We start from the raw sequence: 20,677 nt of genomic DNA, 5'->3' as shown, positions 1-20,677 counted from the left end.
CTTTCTCTCTCCCCTCGTTTGCTCTCTCTCTCCCCTCTTTTGCTCTCTCTCTCCCCTCTTTGGCTCTCTCCCTCCTTTCTTTTGCTCTCTCTCCCCCCTATTTTGTTCTCTCCCCCCTCTTTTGTTCTCTCCCGCCTCTTTGGCTCTCTCCCCCCCCTCTTTGGCTCTCCTCCCCCCTCTTTGGCTCTCCCCCCCCCCTCTTTGGCTCTCTCCCCCCCCCTCTTTGGCTCTCTCCCCTCTTTTGCTCTCTCTCCTCTTTGGCTCTCTCTCTCCCCTTTGGCTCTCCCCCCCCCCCCTTTGGCTCTCTCCCCCCCTTTGGCTCCCCCCCCTTTGGCTCTCTCCCCCGCCTTTGGCTCTCCCCCCCTTTTGCTCTCCCCCCCTTTGGCTCTCTCCCCCCCCCCTCTTTGGCTCTCCCCCCCTCTTTGGCTCTGCCCCCCTCTTTGGCTCTCTCTCCCCCCTCTTTGTCTCTCTCCCCTCTTTTGCTCTCCTCTTTGGCTCTCTTTCCTCTTTGGTTCTCTCTCTCCCCCCTCTTTGGCTCTCCCCCCTTTATCTCTCTCCCCCCCTCTTTGGCTCTCTCCCCCCCGCTCTTTGGCTCTCCCCCCCCCCTCTTTGGCTCTCCCCCCCCCCCCTCTTTTGCTCTCTCTCCCCCCTCTTTGGCTCTCTCTCCCCCCTCTTTGGCTCTCTCTCCTTTTTGGCTCTTTTTCCTCTTTGGCTCTCTCTCTCCCCCCTCTTTGGCTCTCCCCCCCCCTCCCCCCCTTCTCTTTGGCTCTCCCCCCCTTCTCTTTGGCTCTCCCCCCCCTTCTCTTTGGCTCTCCCCCCCTTCTCTTTGGCTCCCCCCCTTCTCTTTGGCTCTTCCCACCCTTCTCTTTGGCTCCCCCCCCCTTCTCTTTGGCTCTCCCCCCCCCTTCTCTTTGGCTCCCCCCCCCCCTTCTCTTTGGCTCTCCCCCACCTTCTCTTTGGCTCCCCCCTTCTCTTTGGCTCTCCTCCCCCTTCTCTTTGGCTCTCCCCCCCTTCTCTTTGGCTCTCCCCCCCCCCTTCTCTTTGGCTCTCCCCCCCCTTCTCTTTGGCTCCCCCCCTTCTCTTTGGCTCTCCCCCCCCTTCTCTTTGGCTCTCCCCCCCCCCCTTCTCTTTGGCTCTCCCCCCCCCCTTCTCTTTGGCTCTCCCCCCCTTCTCTTTGGCTCTCCCCCCCCTTCTCTTTGGCTCTCCCCCCCTCTTCTCTTTGGCTCTCCCCCCCCCCCCTTCTCTTTGGCTCTCCCCCCCCCTTCTCTTTGGCTCTCCCCCCCTTCTCTTTGGCTCTCCCCCCCTTCTCTTTGGCTCTCCCCCCCCTTCTCTTGTGCCCCCCCCCCCTTTGGCTCTCTCCCCCCCTCTTTGGCCCTTCTCCCCCCCCTCTCCTGCTCCCTCTCTGGCTCTGTCTTCACATCGCGGGACCCCGCCCGGCCACGCCCCTCGTGACGCCCGGCCACGCCCCTCGCAACGGCCGGCCACGCCCCCATCGCAACGCTCCATCAGCCACAAACAGCTGTGAGGTCTGGGGAGCGCGTGGCCGCTTCTCACGCAGCAGACCTCACAGCTGTTGAGTAGCTTACCTCGCGCTCCCCAGACCTCACAGCTGTTTGTGTACCTCGCGCTCCCTATCTCAAGGCCAAGTGTGTTTGTCTCTACTGCACATGACAGCTTCGGACAAACACACTTGGCCTTTTATAATATAGGTTTAAGGAAAAAAGTTGTTCATAGAAGGTTTCCATGGAGGTTTCTGTAGACATATATGTATATCAGTATATCCCTTGTCTGAAAGCTTTTCCATAGTGTGAGCTAATAAGCCAACATACTGTATAATTTACTCCTCACAGAGCAATTTGTATAAAAATAGTGCACAAGCATGGTTGACCAAGCTCACATGTCAAATCTGTCACAGACACACACAGGTGTTTAAATAGAAATTCAGGCCAACTTTTTCTTTAAAGGGCATTTAAAAATGTGTTTGTTTTTATTCATATTTAAATCCTATTATTTTCATCACACTTGTAAAGGTGTGTCTATATCCTCCAGTAAAAGTGGAGGCAGCTGCGTTTATCAGCCAATAAGGAATTGTAAGAAGATAAAAAAAATTCTGTAGGATTAGTCTCAATTTAAATGTAAACAGTTTTTTTTAACCATGTTTAGGCAATAATATTGTTGACATGTAAAAACTGCTCACTCAGATTAATGATAGAACTTTTTTTTAAAGGCAAAAAAAAAAATCCCTTTAACCAATAGGTAAAGGGATTTTGATAGACATTTTTCCAACACTGAATTTAGTGGCTTAAACAGTGACAAATTTCCCTTTTGAGCCCTATAGGTCAAAGATTCCCCAATCTAAGAAGATGCTTGCGTGTAAGGGATTGGAGACTTTTCATGATTATGTGCACAAATAAAACAGTTAGGACCAGATTACAAGTGGAACAGTATTTAAAGCTCCCCCTTGAGAGACAACTCCACTATAAGTAAGATTTTTGTGTGCGTTGGGTATTGCTCGTATTACAAGTTAAAAGTAAAAAGTTTTCACTAAGCCGATGCATGTAAAAAGAAAAACTTAGAATATCATGCGCTCTAATGTATTTACACCCTACTCGCACGCAAACCCGATCACTAATTCTCAAGTGTCCTAACCCGGCATGAAAATGTGAATATTTCACATTGCAATATTCTTCACATAGCAAAATATGTTCTGTTTTTTTAAAAATACATATTTCTACATATATCTGATGGTATATTGGTACAATATATATCTATACCTATATATAGATGATTATATATAGGTATAGATATATACAGATATATATAGGAATATTTATTTATAAATACATAGAACATATTCTGTTATGTGCCGAACATTGAAATGTGAAAAATTTACAGTAAATGCATTGTTAAAACCTTTATTAAATATGAATATTGCATAAATATGATTTCACATGTTTTCCTCTACTTGAAAGCAAAGGGCTCCAGTGGACTCATATACAGTATATGTCTATATATGTGTACACATGTATTTATGTGTGTATATGTATATATGTCTGTAAATACATATATACATATAAATACATATTTACACACACATATAAATATACATACATATACATATTTAGACATGGATATGTATGTATCTCAATGTTAAAGTCCTTTGCTAAACGCTCGCTACATGAAACAATACATAGGAATAACTTTAAACACGCCTGATAATCTGTACTTTAATAAGTAGAAATGCAGAGAAGGGTGTTGGAGAGTTTTGACGACATCTTAGGGAGAAGTTTCAGACATAGCACCTGTGAAATCTGCTGCATGTTTCTAACTGAATGATGACGCTGACTGTACACTGATGTTAATGCTTAATTCAAAACCTTAAGATAAGTAATGCGTTTATTGTTTAATCACTGCCTTGCTTTATCAGCTGATTACTGATTTATGTTATTGCAATTAGATCTTAATAAACACTGTTGTTATTATTATACTCCATTCTCGAGTGTTTCCCTTTTTTTGAGTACTTTTGTGAGACCTAGTTTGTGATTGCCCCAGCACCAGCACATAACACTTGTGGCACTAGTTTTGCTAAGGAAGATATTTAATTATATTATACTTTTTGCCCTACAGCCAGACTGATGTAAAGCCTAACTATATTAATATATCACAGAAATGTTCTTAATAAACCCTTACCCGATCTGCATGCCAAATCAACATCTTTTTCAAACTCACTCTGTAAAAAAAAAGGAACATAAATATATATATATTAGAAAGGGATTAAAGTATTTTTTTATATAATGCATAATATAAATTACATAAATTACAAACACCAGTGGAAATAATTGAAATAATAGAAGTACAAGAAAATAATAAAAGAAAAGCAAACTACACACATGAAAAACAAACAAAACGCATACACTAGGTCTTACCGATGCTTTTTTGTCCTTGAGTCCCACCATGGCGGTGCAGATGTATGGGTTATTCGCTTCCTCTAGCTGTAAGTAGGGAGGAAAAAATATAACTAAATATTACGCAATATTTTTATGTGTTGCATTTTTTAGCATATAATACGCATCTGTATATAAGATGCAACCGAAAATGTATATTGTAAGGATCCCACGTCCTTCATGTATCATTCTTTTATGTTTCCATTGTAAACAGTATTTCCCCACTCCTGGAATCACTGGATTTTTATTTTATACTATGTAAGTACGATACAAAGGAAGATAGGGTTGGTGATCTGTTTAACCCCTTGCTGAGCCATTTCACACCCCAGTGCTGAGCTGTTTTGGGACTAAAAGATGCTGATCACATTTAAACACTATTGGAAGTACTTTTTCACACACATCTTAAAACATCCTAATGTTTATTAAAATTGTAATAATCAAGGTTGAAAATAATAGTTTTTTTTCTAATCTCCATTGTCAAAAAGAATCTCTCAAATAAATGCACATTTATTCTCGCCAGGTGATCATTATCATTAGCGTTATCTTCTGGCTAATCCATCCTATATGGGAGCTTTGTTTTAAAGTGGGGCTTCTGGGTTTAAATAAAAGGATTTTGGGGACTTTTGAGGGCATTTGATGAACTGTTGTAAGTGTCTAGAGACCCACAGTCTTCATAAAGTGTGTTTTTATAATTGTATTATGTAAAACTGTTCTTATACTTTATATATATTTATATATGGGCCTTGACTATATTTCTATAAAGTAATCATGTCACCTCTCAAGCGCCTTTTTTTCTAGAGAAAACAGACCCAGTTTGGCTAACGTCTCCTCATAGCTTAATTTCCATAAATCATAGTTGTTTCATTATGCATAATTAAACAATTTAAATACAAATCCTAATGTGTTTACTATCCCTCTGTTTAACCTCTTAAAACTAACCTAAACTGGCAATATACTGCACTGGCTATAATATTTTAATATTAAATATGGGGTTGTGATAAAGTTGCATTTAATTCAAGTTCACAAGATGGTGGTGGCACAAATTTGAATGTATACTCTGATTGCAGCCCCAGTTTACAACTGACAATTTGTCACGATAAATTGTTAAAAATAAATTAAACCTGCATAATAAATCAGAAGTTAATTCTGCTGTGAAAAATACAATTGTTTGTAAAGCTCAAGAGATATTTTTACGACAAAGGACAAGACTAAAACAGGATTTGGGCTTAAAGGGACAGTCAAAATTCAACTTTCATGATTCAGATATGACTTGCAATTTTAAACAACTTTCCAATTGACTTTTATCATCAAATTTGCTTTGTTCTCTTGGTATTCATTCTTAAGCGTTAAACCTAGGTAGGCTCATATGCTAATTGCTAAGCCCTTGAAGGCCTCTTATCTGAATGCATTTAACAGTTTTTCACAGCTACAAGACGTTAGTTTATGTGTGCCATATAGATAACATTTTGCTCATGCCTGTGGAGTTACCTAGGAGTCAGCACTGATTGGCTAAACTGCAAGTCTGTCAAATTAACTAAAATAAGGGGCAGTCTGCAGAGGCTTAGATACAAGGTAATCACAGCGGTAAAAAGTATATTATTATAACTGTGTTAGTTATGCAAAACTGGGGAATGGGTAATAAAGGGATTATCTATCTTTTTAAGCAATAAACATTATGGAGTAGGCTGTCCCTTTAATCCAGCCCATGCTAGAGTAAAACAAAGCATATAGTACACTTACTTTAATTTATTATTTCTAGTGCCATAAGCTTTCAATTTATCTTCATAACGTTATTGCTTGGCTTAATAATGTCTTATGAAGTGCTCAATACATTAACAATACAGTCGGCTTTAACTTCAAATGCAAAGCATGATGGGCGACGCAATAACCTTATTAAATGGAGTTGAGAAGATATTGTAGACATAAATTATTGGACAAGGTTCAGCATAGCCTTTGGCAACAGAATACTTTCAGTTCTTTTGTAACAGAGAAATATGCATTTATTTCATCCCTGACCATCAGAGTCTACTTACGTCTATATTTTACATCTTTACTTTGTTTATGTGTTGATTTATTAACCTAATTTCAGTGGTTATTTTTACAATTAGCATTAAAGAACCACTCAATATAGTAGAATTGCATAATTAGCAAGTGCATAATAAAAGACAATGATTTAACACATAGGGGCCAATTTATCAATGTCTGGCGGACATCACTGAATGCCAACAGCATACGCTGTCAGCATTTAACATTGCACAAGCAGTTCTGGTGAACTGTTTGTGCAATGCCGCCCCTGCAGATTCGCAGCCAATCGTCCGCTATCAGGGGCTGTCAATCAACCTGATCATACACAACCGGGCGGATTGCTGTCCGACACCTCAAAGGAGGCGTATGAGTTAAGGAACAGCAGTCTTAAGACCGATGCTTCTTAACTCCTGTTTCCAGCAAGCCTGAAGGCTCGCACAGAAACAGGTAAATTAGGCACCCTTTGGGCCGTGATAAATCTGCCCAATACTCTGAATTTCAAATAAGCAATACATTTTTTTCTGATAAATTTATTTTTTTACCCCTTTTACGGCCCCCTGTATCATGTGACAGACATCGGCCAATCACAGACTAGTATACGTATACCATGTGAGCTTGTGCACATGCTGAGTAGGAAAGTGTGAAAGTGTGTATATAACAAGATTGTGCAAAATTTGATAATAGAAGTAAATAGGAAAGTGTCTTAAAACTGCTGCTCTAACTGAATCATAAAAGATTATTTTGACTTGAGTGTCCCTGTAAATTTTGCACAGGGAACAAAAACGTATTGCTAAGAGATTGAAACAAATACAGCAACAACTTCAGAATTACACTTGAAAAACAGTAAATGTTTTTTTTTTCCGAAAGAATGAGAGGCTGACTGTGAACATTTTGGGCCATTCCAGCGCGTGATAACCAGGGTTTCTTTCTCACCTATACCTTGGAATTCACAATTCAATTGCCCCTGTAAAGCATCATATCTCGTGGTCGTGTCTTGTGGTTGTATTTTGCTATTTCAAAGCTGATGAGGTTGTCTTGTTTTATCTTTTTTTCCCCAAAAAATATATAAAAACAATTGTGCATATATTACAGTGTTTTATAGATGCTGGTTTGCTTTTTTTCTTGTTTTAATGTATTTGTTTTGTTAAGGACATTTTGTGATGCCAACATCCTTTACAGTGAAAGTGAACGTTTATGAGATGGACGCACCTGAGTTAATTATAATAAAGCTAAACTCTCAACTTACAGCAATGACGAGGGGCAGGCACAATTCTTTTTGAAGGCACCAATTTTTGAGTTATGATTTTGCTGCAAGGTTTTTTTTTCACGCAATTATTCATTTTACAAATGAGTTTTATTGAATCCTGGCCAGTATTTGTTTTATGGGTGTAAAAATTGAACGCTCTTTCTTGTTGGGTGGACTATAACAGGAACTGGGCTGTCAATAATCCAACACTTGCATGATGACGTATGTCATAGAAATCCCTAAGATCAGTATTACATTAATTTACCATCATTCAGCTTTTTTTTTGTACCTGAAATAGATGCCACCTCTTGCAATATGAAAAAAGGGCTATCACCAATCTAAAGATGTCAATAAACACTGTATAAATCACACTACAACTAAATAACTATTGTGTATGAAAAATAAGGTCAAATAAGAAGCTTCCAGTTGAAACATAAATGTCACTCATAGCCATTTAACTAATAATAATAAATATGTATTCCCACATGTTATACCTTGTTTAATGTATTTTTGTTGTGCATCCCAGAATTAATTTGCTTTCAAATTAGTTCTAAGATGATCAACTTAACATCATAACAAGTGTGGACAAAACATAAGTGATATCGAGATGCAATGTAAATCATTTCTCTTGCTGAGAGCCTTTGGCTGGTAGAGAGGTCTTTTATGTCAGATCATTTTATTCCAATGCTTTAAAAGCTGCTCTGGCAGGAAATTAAATGGACACATTTTCTGAAACAGCTTCCATGATATCATGGACCTAATGTGAGTAGGAAAGACTTCTGACTTCAAAACAACTGCAATCTTTCTTGTAATGGTGTCAAACAAGACAAGAAATCTGTGCAGCTGAATATTGTGCAAGATTTAAAAAGAGAAGCATCCCAAGTTGATAGAAATCTGCACAACTTAGCTTCTCGTAAAGGTACAGTGATGTTTAGACCTTGCGATTTGGAAAGCCATGGATGGTGTTTGAGCCCATAGCTTTACAGATCCCACATCATGTTTAACTGTTGCTAATAGACTGCAAAATAAGCTAAATGATCATTAATAAGATCAGTGGTTTTGTGGTTCTTCAACTAGGTCATGAGTCTCTGATTCTTGGCATTAAGTAGAAGTGGGTTATGAAAGCCATAGATTCCAAATTCATAGGGCACATACATCACAGATTCTGTCCACTGAGCAAATATCCCATGACATATCTACCTATCTGTATTGCTTATATTCAACTAGTGACCACTGTTCCTCTTTACAGATAAAGTTTGTGCATATATAGCCTACGCCGCTACTACTTATAAGAATTTTGGACCCAACCCTTTGGTTGCTTTGAAAGTCTGTTAGTTGCATTGTGTTGCTTAATAAACTGACTTATCCCACTATTAATTCTCAGACCTTTCGTTCTAGCTGACACATACTATACATATTCATGTGGCATTTCTGATTTTGTCCATCCCCTGTTCAATAATGTAATTCACTTCTTTAAGGTTCTACCACCACAGTAAGCACATAATACAACTCAACACATCTTTCATTTGCTACAAAATGCAATCTAACTCCAGTCATATAATTAGCAAGTCATTTACCATTAATTGTGCATGGCCATTCTGAAATGAGCCTCCGGAGTCCCCATTTCCTTCTTCTTGGCGGTCAACAACCCGACACTTCACAGCATCTTGCACCTAAAAATTAGATAAAAAATAAATAAAAGTAAAAAGAGATTTTTAAAAAATGGAGATCCACCAGTTAAATATTACCAAGTTGCTTTATTGTGCTTACAGAATGTTGTATAAACATAAAGAAGATAGGGTCTACAATGATACTCACAGTTTACCAAAACAAATATTCAAAAATAAATAAGTACATAAATCAATCAATATATAAGAATGCTGGTGCAGACAATATGAAAACAATCTTGCAAAGAATTGTGGAACAATGTACAGTAATAGATGGGCACGGTTGTCTGCTAGAATTAATACAGAGCAATACAATTACTGTGAGAATTTTAGTGTGAGCTTAGAAATTGATTGTAAAGGAATCCATCACTCCAAGACCGTTGGCAGTCACTACAAACTTAGCCAGAGGGGGCAAACGGGATTACATATCTCATACAGCAGAGGTCCAGACTGTGGAGGTTGGAACTGAACTCTTGTCACAACAGTTATTTGAAAAGCGTTCACTCACAGTGGTTTTGTATAAGATGCAAACGCATCTTTTAATCTATTTTAAAAATAATTCATATGGAGGAGATTCAAGAGAAAACTTACGCGTTTTGCACCAATTGATGGTGCTTTACAGAGGTGAAACATATAGTTATTCTTAAGTAACAGTGAAATAACAATATGTTCTAGCACATTAGAGACTTTATTTCTAGCTTCTTTATATGCATGTAATAGGTACATAAACATTTAAATTGCAAATATGGCAAAATGTCACACCAGCCTGTAAATGATCTAGCACATGGATAACCAGCATTTCCACATAAGATGCTGCTATTGAGGTTTTTTGTGGTTGTCACTAACTGGGCAGTGAGCAAATAAAGATTAGCACTACAATTACTTTGTTATATGCTATTTCTTTGCTGCCAGTAATTGTTGATTTGCCTTTTGAAATAAAGTAGAGCTGAATCTGACTTATTATACAGACCCAGTGAAACACACTCTCCTATATGAATATGTATTTGTGACTTAACATTTTCTTCTGTGGTTTTATGTTTTTTTACATTTAATTTGACCTGGGATAAAATAATGTCCTCTGTGACAAATCTGTTATTTCATGCCTGAGCCAACAGTTAGGAAGTTACAGATGAGATGAGCAGAAGCCAATCAGCCAGTGTATGGCACCATGGTCTCATTATTAGTAACAGAATTTGTTCTATTTTTTATTATTTGTCAGACCCATTAGATTATTTGTATCTTTACATTTGTAACCACACTTCACAAAGTTAAAGTTAATTAAAAATATTGACTCTAACCAGGCAACCCCATCATTTTACAGAAAGGGCACTTGATGGCAATGCAGGGGGCTGTGACAGCAAATCCAATAAATAGATTTCTATAGGTTATAGATTTCTATAGGTTACAATTGAAAATAGTACCCGAGAGCCATTAGTGTAGTTGTGAAATTGACTTAAACTATTTTTTTTTTTTGTGAAACCTAGAAGAAAGATTTGGATTGAAGGGACATGAAACCGAAAAGAATGTATTTCAAGATTCAGATAGATCATACAGTTTTAAAAAACTTTCCGATTTACTTCTATTATACAATTTGCTTTGTACTCTTGTTATCTTTTGTTAAAAAGCATATCTAGGGATGCTCAGGATGAGCACTACTGGGAACTAGCTGCTGATTGGTGACTGCACATGTTCCCTCTTATTATCAGTTTACCCAGTGTGCTCAGCTAGCTTCCTGTAGTGCATTGCTGCTCATTCAACAAAGAAAATCAAAGGAATAAAAGTAAATTTGCTAATTGAAGTAAATTGGAAAGTTGTTTAAAATGACATGTTCTCCCTGAAACATAAAAAAACAACTTTGGGTTTCATATCCCTTTAAATAACATTTAAATACTTTTGGGCTTGTGTTTTTTAAAGGGACATAAACACTTTGTAATGCAACATTATTAAAATATCAACCTAGTGGGAACTTTAACACCTTCTTTGCTGCAATTGCCAAACTCCTCTATAATCATTTGACTTATTTGGAGATGTCAGCCCAGACAGGTCACGGTCATTTTGTTAGCAAAACTTGCATTGCTTCACCTCTGCTGAAGCCAGTCAGGGACAGATGTGTGGCAGGGTTAGGTTTGTGTGCACGTTTAAATCTCAAAACTGGAAACCCCATAATTGTTACATTTATATTACAGTAAAAGAAACACAATAAATAATGAAACTATAACTGCACATAACTAAACATTTCCTATTTCAAACTCAACGCGTTTCACATTCAGAAATCTGACAGTAGAATCATGGTTATAAGTGCGTAAGTTTTACCTCTCTTCGTAGAATGCAATGCACCATGACTATGACAAAACCTTCCAAGGAATCGAAGACTGCAAACAGGATTTGGAAAAGGGCTGAACGCCTGTCTGTAATTGCCAGCACTGCAGACATCCATGTAAGAGCCAGCAGCGGTAAAACAACGCAGGAACTCCATAAAGAGGCCCTAAGGGGAAAAAAAAACATATATATGAAGATTTTTTTGTTGCAAAAATTCTAAACTGGATTTTATTACAGTAACAAACTAAAAATATACACTAGAACTAGAATGATTACAGATCCAATAATTCCTGTATTATTTTTTTAATTGGAATAAAACATTTCTAAACGTTTTTACTTTTCTGACATATATCAGGTTACCATATTGCTGCTTTAAAAAAGGACCCTTATATGATATATTAAAGGGTTACCATTCCTTTAGAGGGCCATGAAACTCAAATGGTTTCTTTTGTAATTCAGACAGAGCATACAAATTTAAAAAAATTACTTTTATTGTCAAATTTTGTTCTCCTGTTATTGTTTGTTGAAGAGATATCTAGATAGGTAGCGTGAACATTTCTGGACCACTACATGACAGGAAATAGTGCTTCCATCTAGTGCTCTTGCTTAGGTATAACATTCATGCAAAACTGCTACCATATAGTGCTGTCGACACATGCACGCTCCTAAGCTGACCTTACTGCTTTTCAACAAAGGATAACAAGAAAGCAAAGAAAATTTGATGATCTTAATAAATTGGAAAGTTCTTTCTGAATAATGGAAAAAAAAGGTTTATGTCCTTTAAAAGGCCACTGATCTATTTTTTTTTAAGGGTCATATTTTAAATTGACAATATGGCAACCCTAGACACTTTGAGGTCTCTCCAGATTTAGAAAAAAACTCACAATCCCCACCAACCTTGTTAGTCCCTATATGACTCTAGGCAGCTGATTCACTAAAAACAGAGAGACAAATTATTGAACCATCTGCATAGAGTATTGTAGGAACCAGTGATGCCGTATGCTTAGTGAATATGATATAAAGGTGAAGAGGTTTAGTACACTCTTTTGTTTATATGTGATTACTTTACAACAGCTTGTGCAGTCTGTGTCATTAATGCATTTACACCAATGAGATGTTTATAGCTTCAGATTGTTGTTAAAAAACATTCCTGCTACAATTCTGCAGTGTTTCCCATTGTAGTTTGCCTTATGTTAAAAGGTCTTTTAATATCATATATGCTGCATGTTAAATCTGTTATTGGACCAACAAAAAAAATCTCCATTAAGGTTTCTTGATTTTTTAAAGTTCTATAACTTTAAAAAATCATGTGACCATGTTTCTCCAATAAGAAGAGAAACTTATAAAAGATTCATGCTCCCATTAGTTCCTGCAATACTGTATGCCTTTTTAATAGGGACATTAAATGGACATTAAATCAATTTTTTTTCTTTCTTAATTCAGATAAAATATATAATTTAAAGCAACTTTCCAATTTACCGTTATTACTAAACTTGCTCCATTCTTCTGGTATCCTTTGTAGAAGTAGCAGAAATGCACTACTGAAAACTATCTGAACAGCCAATGACAAAAGATATATATGTGCATCCACCAATCAGTAGCTAGCTCTCAGTAGTCCATTGCAGCTCATGAGCCTACCTAAGTATGCTTTTTAACTAAGGATACCAATAAAAAAAAAGTAAATTAGATGATAAAAGTATATTATGCTTTATCTGAATCATAAAAGGTTAATTTGGAATTTAGTGTCTTTAAATATAATTAAAATTATTAGTAATTGGTTTGTTTGTGTTATATATACAGCAGACATTAACCAATACATTGTAAAAAACTGCATACAAAACAAATAAATATTTTAAAAGCGTTTATAACTGGATATTGTTGCTTTGTGTTGCAGTCATGGGACACACCATTTAAAACATTTTTTATTTGTCATTAATATTATCTCCTCCTGCTGTGACCAATTAGGAACATCTGTATTGGTCAACCAATCACAGTATTTAGAAAAGTCAGGTTTCTACAACCCACACAATGCATTCCAGCTTGTCTTGGGGATGATGAAAAATCAACTATTTTATTGTATTGTATACAGTAAAATACAGGAAAAACTGGGAAAATGCATAATGACCATGTGTGCTTCACTGTGCATGATTAAACCTTTTAATGGTGATTTCAATTAGTTTAGTGTTCATGTAAAGGAAGGTAAGGCCATACTTAATTTATGCATTTTGTGACTAATAACTGGTAACGATCATTTTTTAAAACAACACATAATATATTAACATACAATACAAAAGACACATAGGGGTCTGAACAAAGGCAAAAGATTTGAAATCCTGTATTGAGCAACTATTACATGAAAAAATGCCCTGGTGAGATATAGTGAGCTTCTCATACAATTGCACCAAATTTGTCTTTAAAGGGACAGTAAACACCTTGTAATTACAAGGCATTTCAGTTGTGTTGCTATAGAATAACACATCAGCCAAGTTTTAAAGGAACAGTCTACACTTTAGTCATTTTAAAGTCTTAATTTAGATTAAGCTGCAAATAGTCTCCTGCACCCTTTCTATATCATGCAGCAGTAACAGTAAAAAAGTTATTTTAAAATGACTATTGTTTCTGGTCACTTTGAAATGGCTGCCAAGCTCCACCCACTGATGACATCTCCATCTGGGCTGCATCTATGCTCTCTGCTAGATAGCATTCACAGTCTGGTGAATCCAATTAGTGAGTCTTTTGCAACTAGTGAAGCCTTTAATGCAGCCCGGATAGTGATGTCATCAGTGGGCGGAGCTTGGCAGCCATTTCAATGTGACCAGAAACAATATTCATTTTAAAATAACTTTTTTTTAATGAACAATGAAGACAAAGCCAAGAGCACGTCAAATGGTGTCTGATAGACATCAAATGTCATATCATAAGTGCATTTGTAATATATTATAAGAAATATTAAAGCTATTTATAAAAACAATATTTATTAGTTTTAGTTTGGTCCAATGAAAACTCCTGTTTAGTGATTTTAGTTTTCAGTGATCACATTTTAGAGTGAGGGTTGTCTGCTTAAGGCATTTTTTCCATATCCCATTTGAATCTATATATTTTAATGATGACATTTTATATAAAGTTTAAAGGGACACTGACTGAACCCAAATTTTTACTTTCGTGACTCAGATAGAGCATGACATTTTAAGCAACTTTCTAATTTACTCCTATAATCAAATTTTCTTTATTCTCTTGGTGTCTTTATTTGAAATGCAAGAATGTAAGTTTAGATGCCGGGCCCATTTTTGGTGAACAACCTAGGTTGTCCTTGCTGATTGGTGGATAAATTCATCCACCAATAAAAATGTTCTGTCCAGAGTTCTTAACCAAAAAAAAGCTAAGATGCCTTTTTCAAATAAAGATAGCAAGAGAACAAAGAAAAATTGATAATAGGAGTAAATTAGAAAGTTGCTTAAAATTGCATGCTCTTTCTGAATCACAAAAGAAAAAAATTGGGTTCAGTGTCCCTTTAATGGAATTAAACAAATGGCAGAATGTTACAGATGAGGTTATTAAAAACAACACAGAGGGTATGAATAGTAACATATATATAAAGTGATAAAGGATTAATTACATACACATGAGATGTATCTGATACAAAATTAAAAAAGTTTATCATTCCAATTATATAACCTGACATTTTATTATTTTCTAGATATTTTTTATAATAAAAAGTAAAAAGTAAAATAAAATAATCCTTAAATATAAATTATTTAGATTTAAAGGGACACTAAACCCTACATTTTTCATTTATGATTCAGATAGAGAATACAATTTTAAACAACTTTCCAATTTAGTTCTATTATCTAATTTGCTTCATTCTTCAGATATTGTTTGCTGAAGAAATAGCAATGCACATGAGGGAGCCAATCACACAAGGCATCTATGTGCTGCTACCAATCAGCAACTACTAAGCCTATCTAGATATGCTTTTCAGCAAAGGATATCAAGAGAATGAAGCAAAATAGATAATAGAAGTAAATTAGAAAGTTGTTTAAAATTGCAAATGCTCAATCTGAATCACAAAATAAAAAATGTGGGTTTCATGTCCTTTTAAATAAATCTTTTTTTACCAGCAATTTCTAGACATTAATAAACAGATACAGACAATATAAAACGTTATATATAATAACACATTTAATACTCAAATATTTTCTCTAATCCATACAAAGGAGTAGCCTCTGAAAAGGTATTAGTTTTTTTTTTTAAAGAAAACTATTTAACTATTTAATGAATACAGATTTGGATGAATGTAAAAAAAAAATAAAAAAAATTGTTGAATTCTTTGCATTTTTGTGAAAACACAGTACACCTGGCCCCTAAATGAATAAGAAAATGGACAGATGTTTGAGAAAAAAAGGTTCATTCGTTCGTTCATGAGGTTAAACTGCTACACAGTGTAAAAAAACTAAAAGCTACAAATAATCGATAATATAAAAGAATAGCTCGAAAGGGAGAAAGGTTATATGATAGTAACTTTCAGATATTTTAACAGACTTAATGAGGATAAATGTATTTTTCACAAAAAGAGAAACACCCGGATAAGGGGTAATGGTCTCAGGTTTAAGGGTAGTAGGCTTATGAGAAATTAGCAGAAATACTTCACAGAAAAGGGTGGTTAAGATAGGGAATAAACTGTGGGAGATTTCAAGAAGAAATCGTAAGGCTTTCTTACAAACTAACTAAGCTTATACTTTATAGGCAGACCTAAAGTTCTTATCAGCCATCAAAAGCAATGTTTCTATGGTTCTATGTTAAAATTGTTACTCTAAAGATGGGGAAGAAATGTTCTTGTCAGTCGATCGACATCTAAGTCAGCCAATAATTATGTCAGCTTCATGTATATGCTTGACATCATAAGAAAAAAAACAAGGAACAAGAAACTCTAAAAAAAATATCTTTTTGTACTACTGCTGACTTGTAGCAGTAGCGGTAGCTCCTACTTTAACTGCTACTCTGCAGCCCTAAAACATTATTTAAAGGAAATAGCAGGTGAATCGATTTTTTAAAATATATCATCGGATAAAACAAAACATATTATATTTTTGGTGACAAACAATTCTTCCAAAACAAATGTTATGTATATTTTAAATTCAAATTAAAACCAATACACCAGTATACGTTGATTACTTCTCACTGATGCTCACTAGTTGATATTTCTTGTTAATTATTATTGGCTGATTAGCATTATTAGAAAGTGCTTATAAGAGCACAACGGATACTGGTAAATTAGTTAAAAATTTCAGGGGGAAAATATTTAAATGCTGCTCTTTTGTAAAGGTGACAGAAAATGTGTCCCTTTAAATGGGAATGGTATGCAGATTAGTTTTAAGGGAAATTAAATGTTTTGGCTGTGAAAAACTAAGTCTGCAACATATTCTTTGGCAGTCAACGGGTTATAGCAGTTTTTAATCACTTAGATTTGTATTCCCTAGCGAACATGTAAAAGAAAACCAACATATGCAATCTGCACGATTGCATATCTGGTATATGGGGGCTGCTTGGCAGTCATGCATAAAGCAATATGCACTTAATGCCAAAAATAGGGAACAACTCAATTTAAATTTGAATATAAGACCTCATTAAGGCACATTTTACAGTAAATAAGTGCTAGATATAATGATTTATTCAAACCAAAGATTTGCCTGAGAATAGTATGTAGTTATATTTTTAGTTGTTTAAATTCTGAAGATGTACATTTCAAGGTATATTTTCTATGTACTTTAGTTTCTATAACGTAATGAGCATTGCCATGTTATAACTTAGGTTTTCCCTTATCTATCTCTTCTGATGATGACAGTTAAGGACAGAAATAAAACAGGCAATACAAGAGGGTGTGCATTTATTGACTGTTTTTTTAGCTGTCTGTAATTGTCCTCAGATGAAGAGATAGTTAAGGAGAAACATTGGTTTCAAAATGGCAACACCTATTACTTTATAGAAACTCAGTGGATTTAAGAAAACTAACAATTTTCCAAGTTAAATTACAGGAAAAGAATACAAAATAATGAAAGTATATTAAAAAATGTTTTTTGCTACACTAAATTTAACTTTTTATGTTACAATTTTAAACTGTTTACTATCTCTTTAATTATTACAAGTATTTACTGACATTTAGGGCTAAATAACAAGTGGAGCGCTAATTAGTGCTTTTTCTAGAGCGCTAACTGCGCTAGCAGTAAAAGTTTTGCGTGCGTCGGGTTGTGCTGGTATTAAGAGTTGAAAGTAAAATGCTATCGCTCCAGTGCTCACCCACCGCGCGCAAAAAGCCAAACTTACAATATCTTGCATGCGATAACCTATTCCCCCATAGAAGACAATGGAGCCAAAATAGTGGGGAAAAAAACACCTTGCTTGTGTTCTAACCCAAATCACCATAAGACCCCTCCTCTCATAACCTCTAAACCACCATATAGCCCAATGCAAAGTCCCCACTACACCATTAACCCCTAAACTGCCACCCCCACATCACAAATTAACCTAGACTATTAACTCCTAAACCGCCAGCCCTAAACCGCCATCGCAAAGTAACCTACACTATTAACCCCTAAACCGCCAGTCCCTCAGTTCGCAAAGTAATATACACTATTAACCGACTCAAAGCAACCCACTAACATCTAAACCCACTAAACTAACACCCCCTAAGTTACCACAAAATAGACTAATCTTACCTTACAAACTACTTTTAAAAACTAAAAACTTACTTGAAAAATTAAAAAAAATCTAATCTTACCTTTAAAAAAAAAAAAAAAAAAAAAAAACAACCATTACTGTAAAAATAAAAAATCTAACATTACCAAAAAATAGTCTAGCATTACAAAAAATAAACAAATTAACGAGTTATGCCTTTTCTAACCCCCTAAAAAAAAACAACCCCAAAATAATATTCTAACACTAAACTACAAATATAGCCCTTAAATGTATTATATATCAGTCAATACTGAAACACTGCAGACATCTACCAGCTTATGTGTCCAAGACCAGATATGTCACATAAACACCAAAGCTGTATACAAAACATAGAAACTGGGTCTCTATTGAAAGGACTGTTTTTAGCACCTCATTCATTCTTATTAAATTCCATAAACGTTTTATATGTCAACTCATTGCTTGAACTTTTTGTAGCAATTTTTTTAATTGTACTTTAGTAGAGACAGGCTATAGTATAACTAATCTGGCAGTCTATAGATATAAAAGGTTGTAGATAAGTGATATAACTGAATATTCTACATACATCTTAAGGTTTAGAAATTTTAGAAAACTGTTGCTTATATAAATATTGTAGATTTTCATGTAATGAGCAGCTCGCTAGCTTCATGTAAAGCCCCTTTTGAGGAAGTTGTTTTAAATGATCAATTAGAGCCTAATGATCAAATATTCTCCAGATTGGAGAGAATTTGTAGTGCAGACTTCACAGGGGCTGAACTGACTGAATGATCAAAGAAAAAACTCTCCAGCACTGCAATATCTCTCTCATTTCAATATGTGAAGGGGAGAAAATCCCAGTGCACTATAGCAATGAGAGTTTTATTACACTTATGCTTTGTGCTTTTTACTTTATATCAATTTACACTTCAGATTGGGTCCTTTCAGTATGATTACATTTAAGCTTTGCACTTGGTATTTTATATTTGATTACTTTGAGATTTAGATTTAGACCCAGCAGTGATTTTACAAATTCTGATTATGTTTTGAAGGTTTATGTGTTACTTTCACAAATTAGGATAATACTTTGTATATTTCTGTGTATATTTTACAACTTACTTTTGATATTTTCTCTATTGTAAAATAAAACACAGCTTCAGAAAGTGGAGGTACAGGGGAGTTTCCTGGGCTGAAAAGGGGAGTTTCAGAAGTCTTGTGAAATGTTCTAAGCATTTAAAACAAGCTGGTCTCACTGATTGTTCTTACCAGCTGTATGCCGAGTGAGTTTGGTCAAAATTTACAATACACTTATTTAACTGACAGAAAAATAATACATACTAAACTGCAGGCAAAAGCAAGTTAAATTGTAGTGAAAAGGCCGAGCCCGTAGAGCCAATCCTTATCCCCAAATTACGAATCCGACTTGCCAGCTTCCCTTATCTAAAAAACATTTCAGTTTAATTTGTATTTGATGCAAAATAAGCCCATGTGTTTTCCTAGAAAGCTTCATTACTTTATATAGAAGGCATCTTTCATCTCTCTAAGACTTCTAGGTTCTGTCCTTTTTCCTACAGAATTCAGTGAGTGCAGCCACAGTGAAGTCTGCACTATAATTTCTCTGCAAACTAGAAAATCTTTGCTTATCTAGCCCGCAGAAAGTAATGAACCTCACCGGGAAACTGGTACTGTTATTCTTTTAGTTTTATTTTAAAAGAAGAAGCACAAAGTGCAATGTCATTTGTAAAATATACATGTAAATATAAAAAGTATGATCCTAATTTGTTAAAGTTACACAGAAACTGTGAAAACATAATCAGAATTTGTTTAATTATCCTCCTAAATACACTGCTGTATACAAAATAAAATACAAAATAGAAAGTGCACTGTTTAAATAGTAACTTAATCTGAAAGTGTAAAGTAATATAAAATACAAAGCACAAAGTGTAAATGCAGTACTAGGCTTGTCTCTCCTGCACATCCAGAAATGCAGGAAACGCCCCTTGGAGAAGTATAGTAAAATCTGCCACTTAAGAAGTTCCTAAATTTCCAATGCAACACTTTCCAACAAACACCTAATATTGTTTAGTACACAAATAAATCACAGCACAATTTCAGTCTGTTTTACATATATATACACACATTTCCCTAGCTCATGCACATACACAGTTAAAAACTATGATTTTAGTTAAATAAATAGCTTATATAATCAAAATTACTTCTACCTATAAAAACTATGAAACTTAAACACAAATTAAATATGATCATTTAAATGTTCACTTCTAATTACAATAAAGTCTTTAAACTTTTTAATGATACAATTAATCAATATTATATGAAATTTTTAATTACACACATTTCCTGAATAACTGTTAATTGATTAAAGAGATAGTCTACTTGAAAACTCTTATTGTTTAAAAAAAGATAGATAATCCCTTTATTACCCATTTACATAACCAAACACTGTTATATTAATACACTTTTTACCTTGTATCTAAGCCTCTGCAGACTGCCCCCTTATCTCAGTGCTTTTTAAAAACTTGCATTTTAGCCATTGAGTGCTGGTTGCTGCATAACTCCATGGGAGTGAGCACAATGTTATCTATATGGTACACATGAACTAGCACTGTCTAGCTGTGAAAAGCTAATAAAATGCACTGAGATAAGAGGCGACCTGTAGGGGCTGAGAAACAGGCAGATATTTAGAGGTTATAAAGTAAATTAATTTAACAGTGTTGATTGTACAAAGTTGTGGAATGGGTAACAATAAAAAAAATAATCACATAAAGTGT

The 20,677-nt window shown here is 35.5% G+C and overlaps 1 protein-coding gene across 1 annotated transcript in view; it reads right to left on the bottom strand.

The window, feature by feature from the left end:
- The window catches only part of ADGRB1 (adhesion G protein-coupled receptor B1), a 736,329-nt gene that overhangs the window by 20,338 nt on the left and 695,314 nt on the right, over window positions 1–20,677 (bottom strand). Inside the window, 4 exon segments of the mRNA XM_053715405.1 lie at window positions 3,691–3,730; window positions 3,927–3,992; window positions 8,793–8,888; window positions 11,196–11,367. Coding sequence (XP_053571380.1) covers window positions 3,691–3,730; window positions 3,927–3,992; window positions 8,793–8,888; window positions 11,196–11,367 — 374 coding nt within the window.

Source organism: Bombina bombina, chromosome 5 (genome assembly GCF_027579735.1).
Source record: "Bombina bombina isolate aBomBom1 chromosome 5, aBomBom1.pri, whole genome shotgun sequence".
NCBI classification, from domain to species: Eukaryota; Metazoa; Chordata; class Amphibia; order Anura; family Bombinatoridae; genus Bombina; species Bombina bombina.
This window is presented reverse-complemented; position numbering and strand designations above follow the sequence as displayed.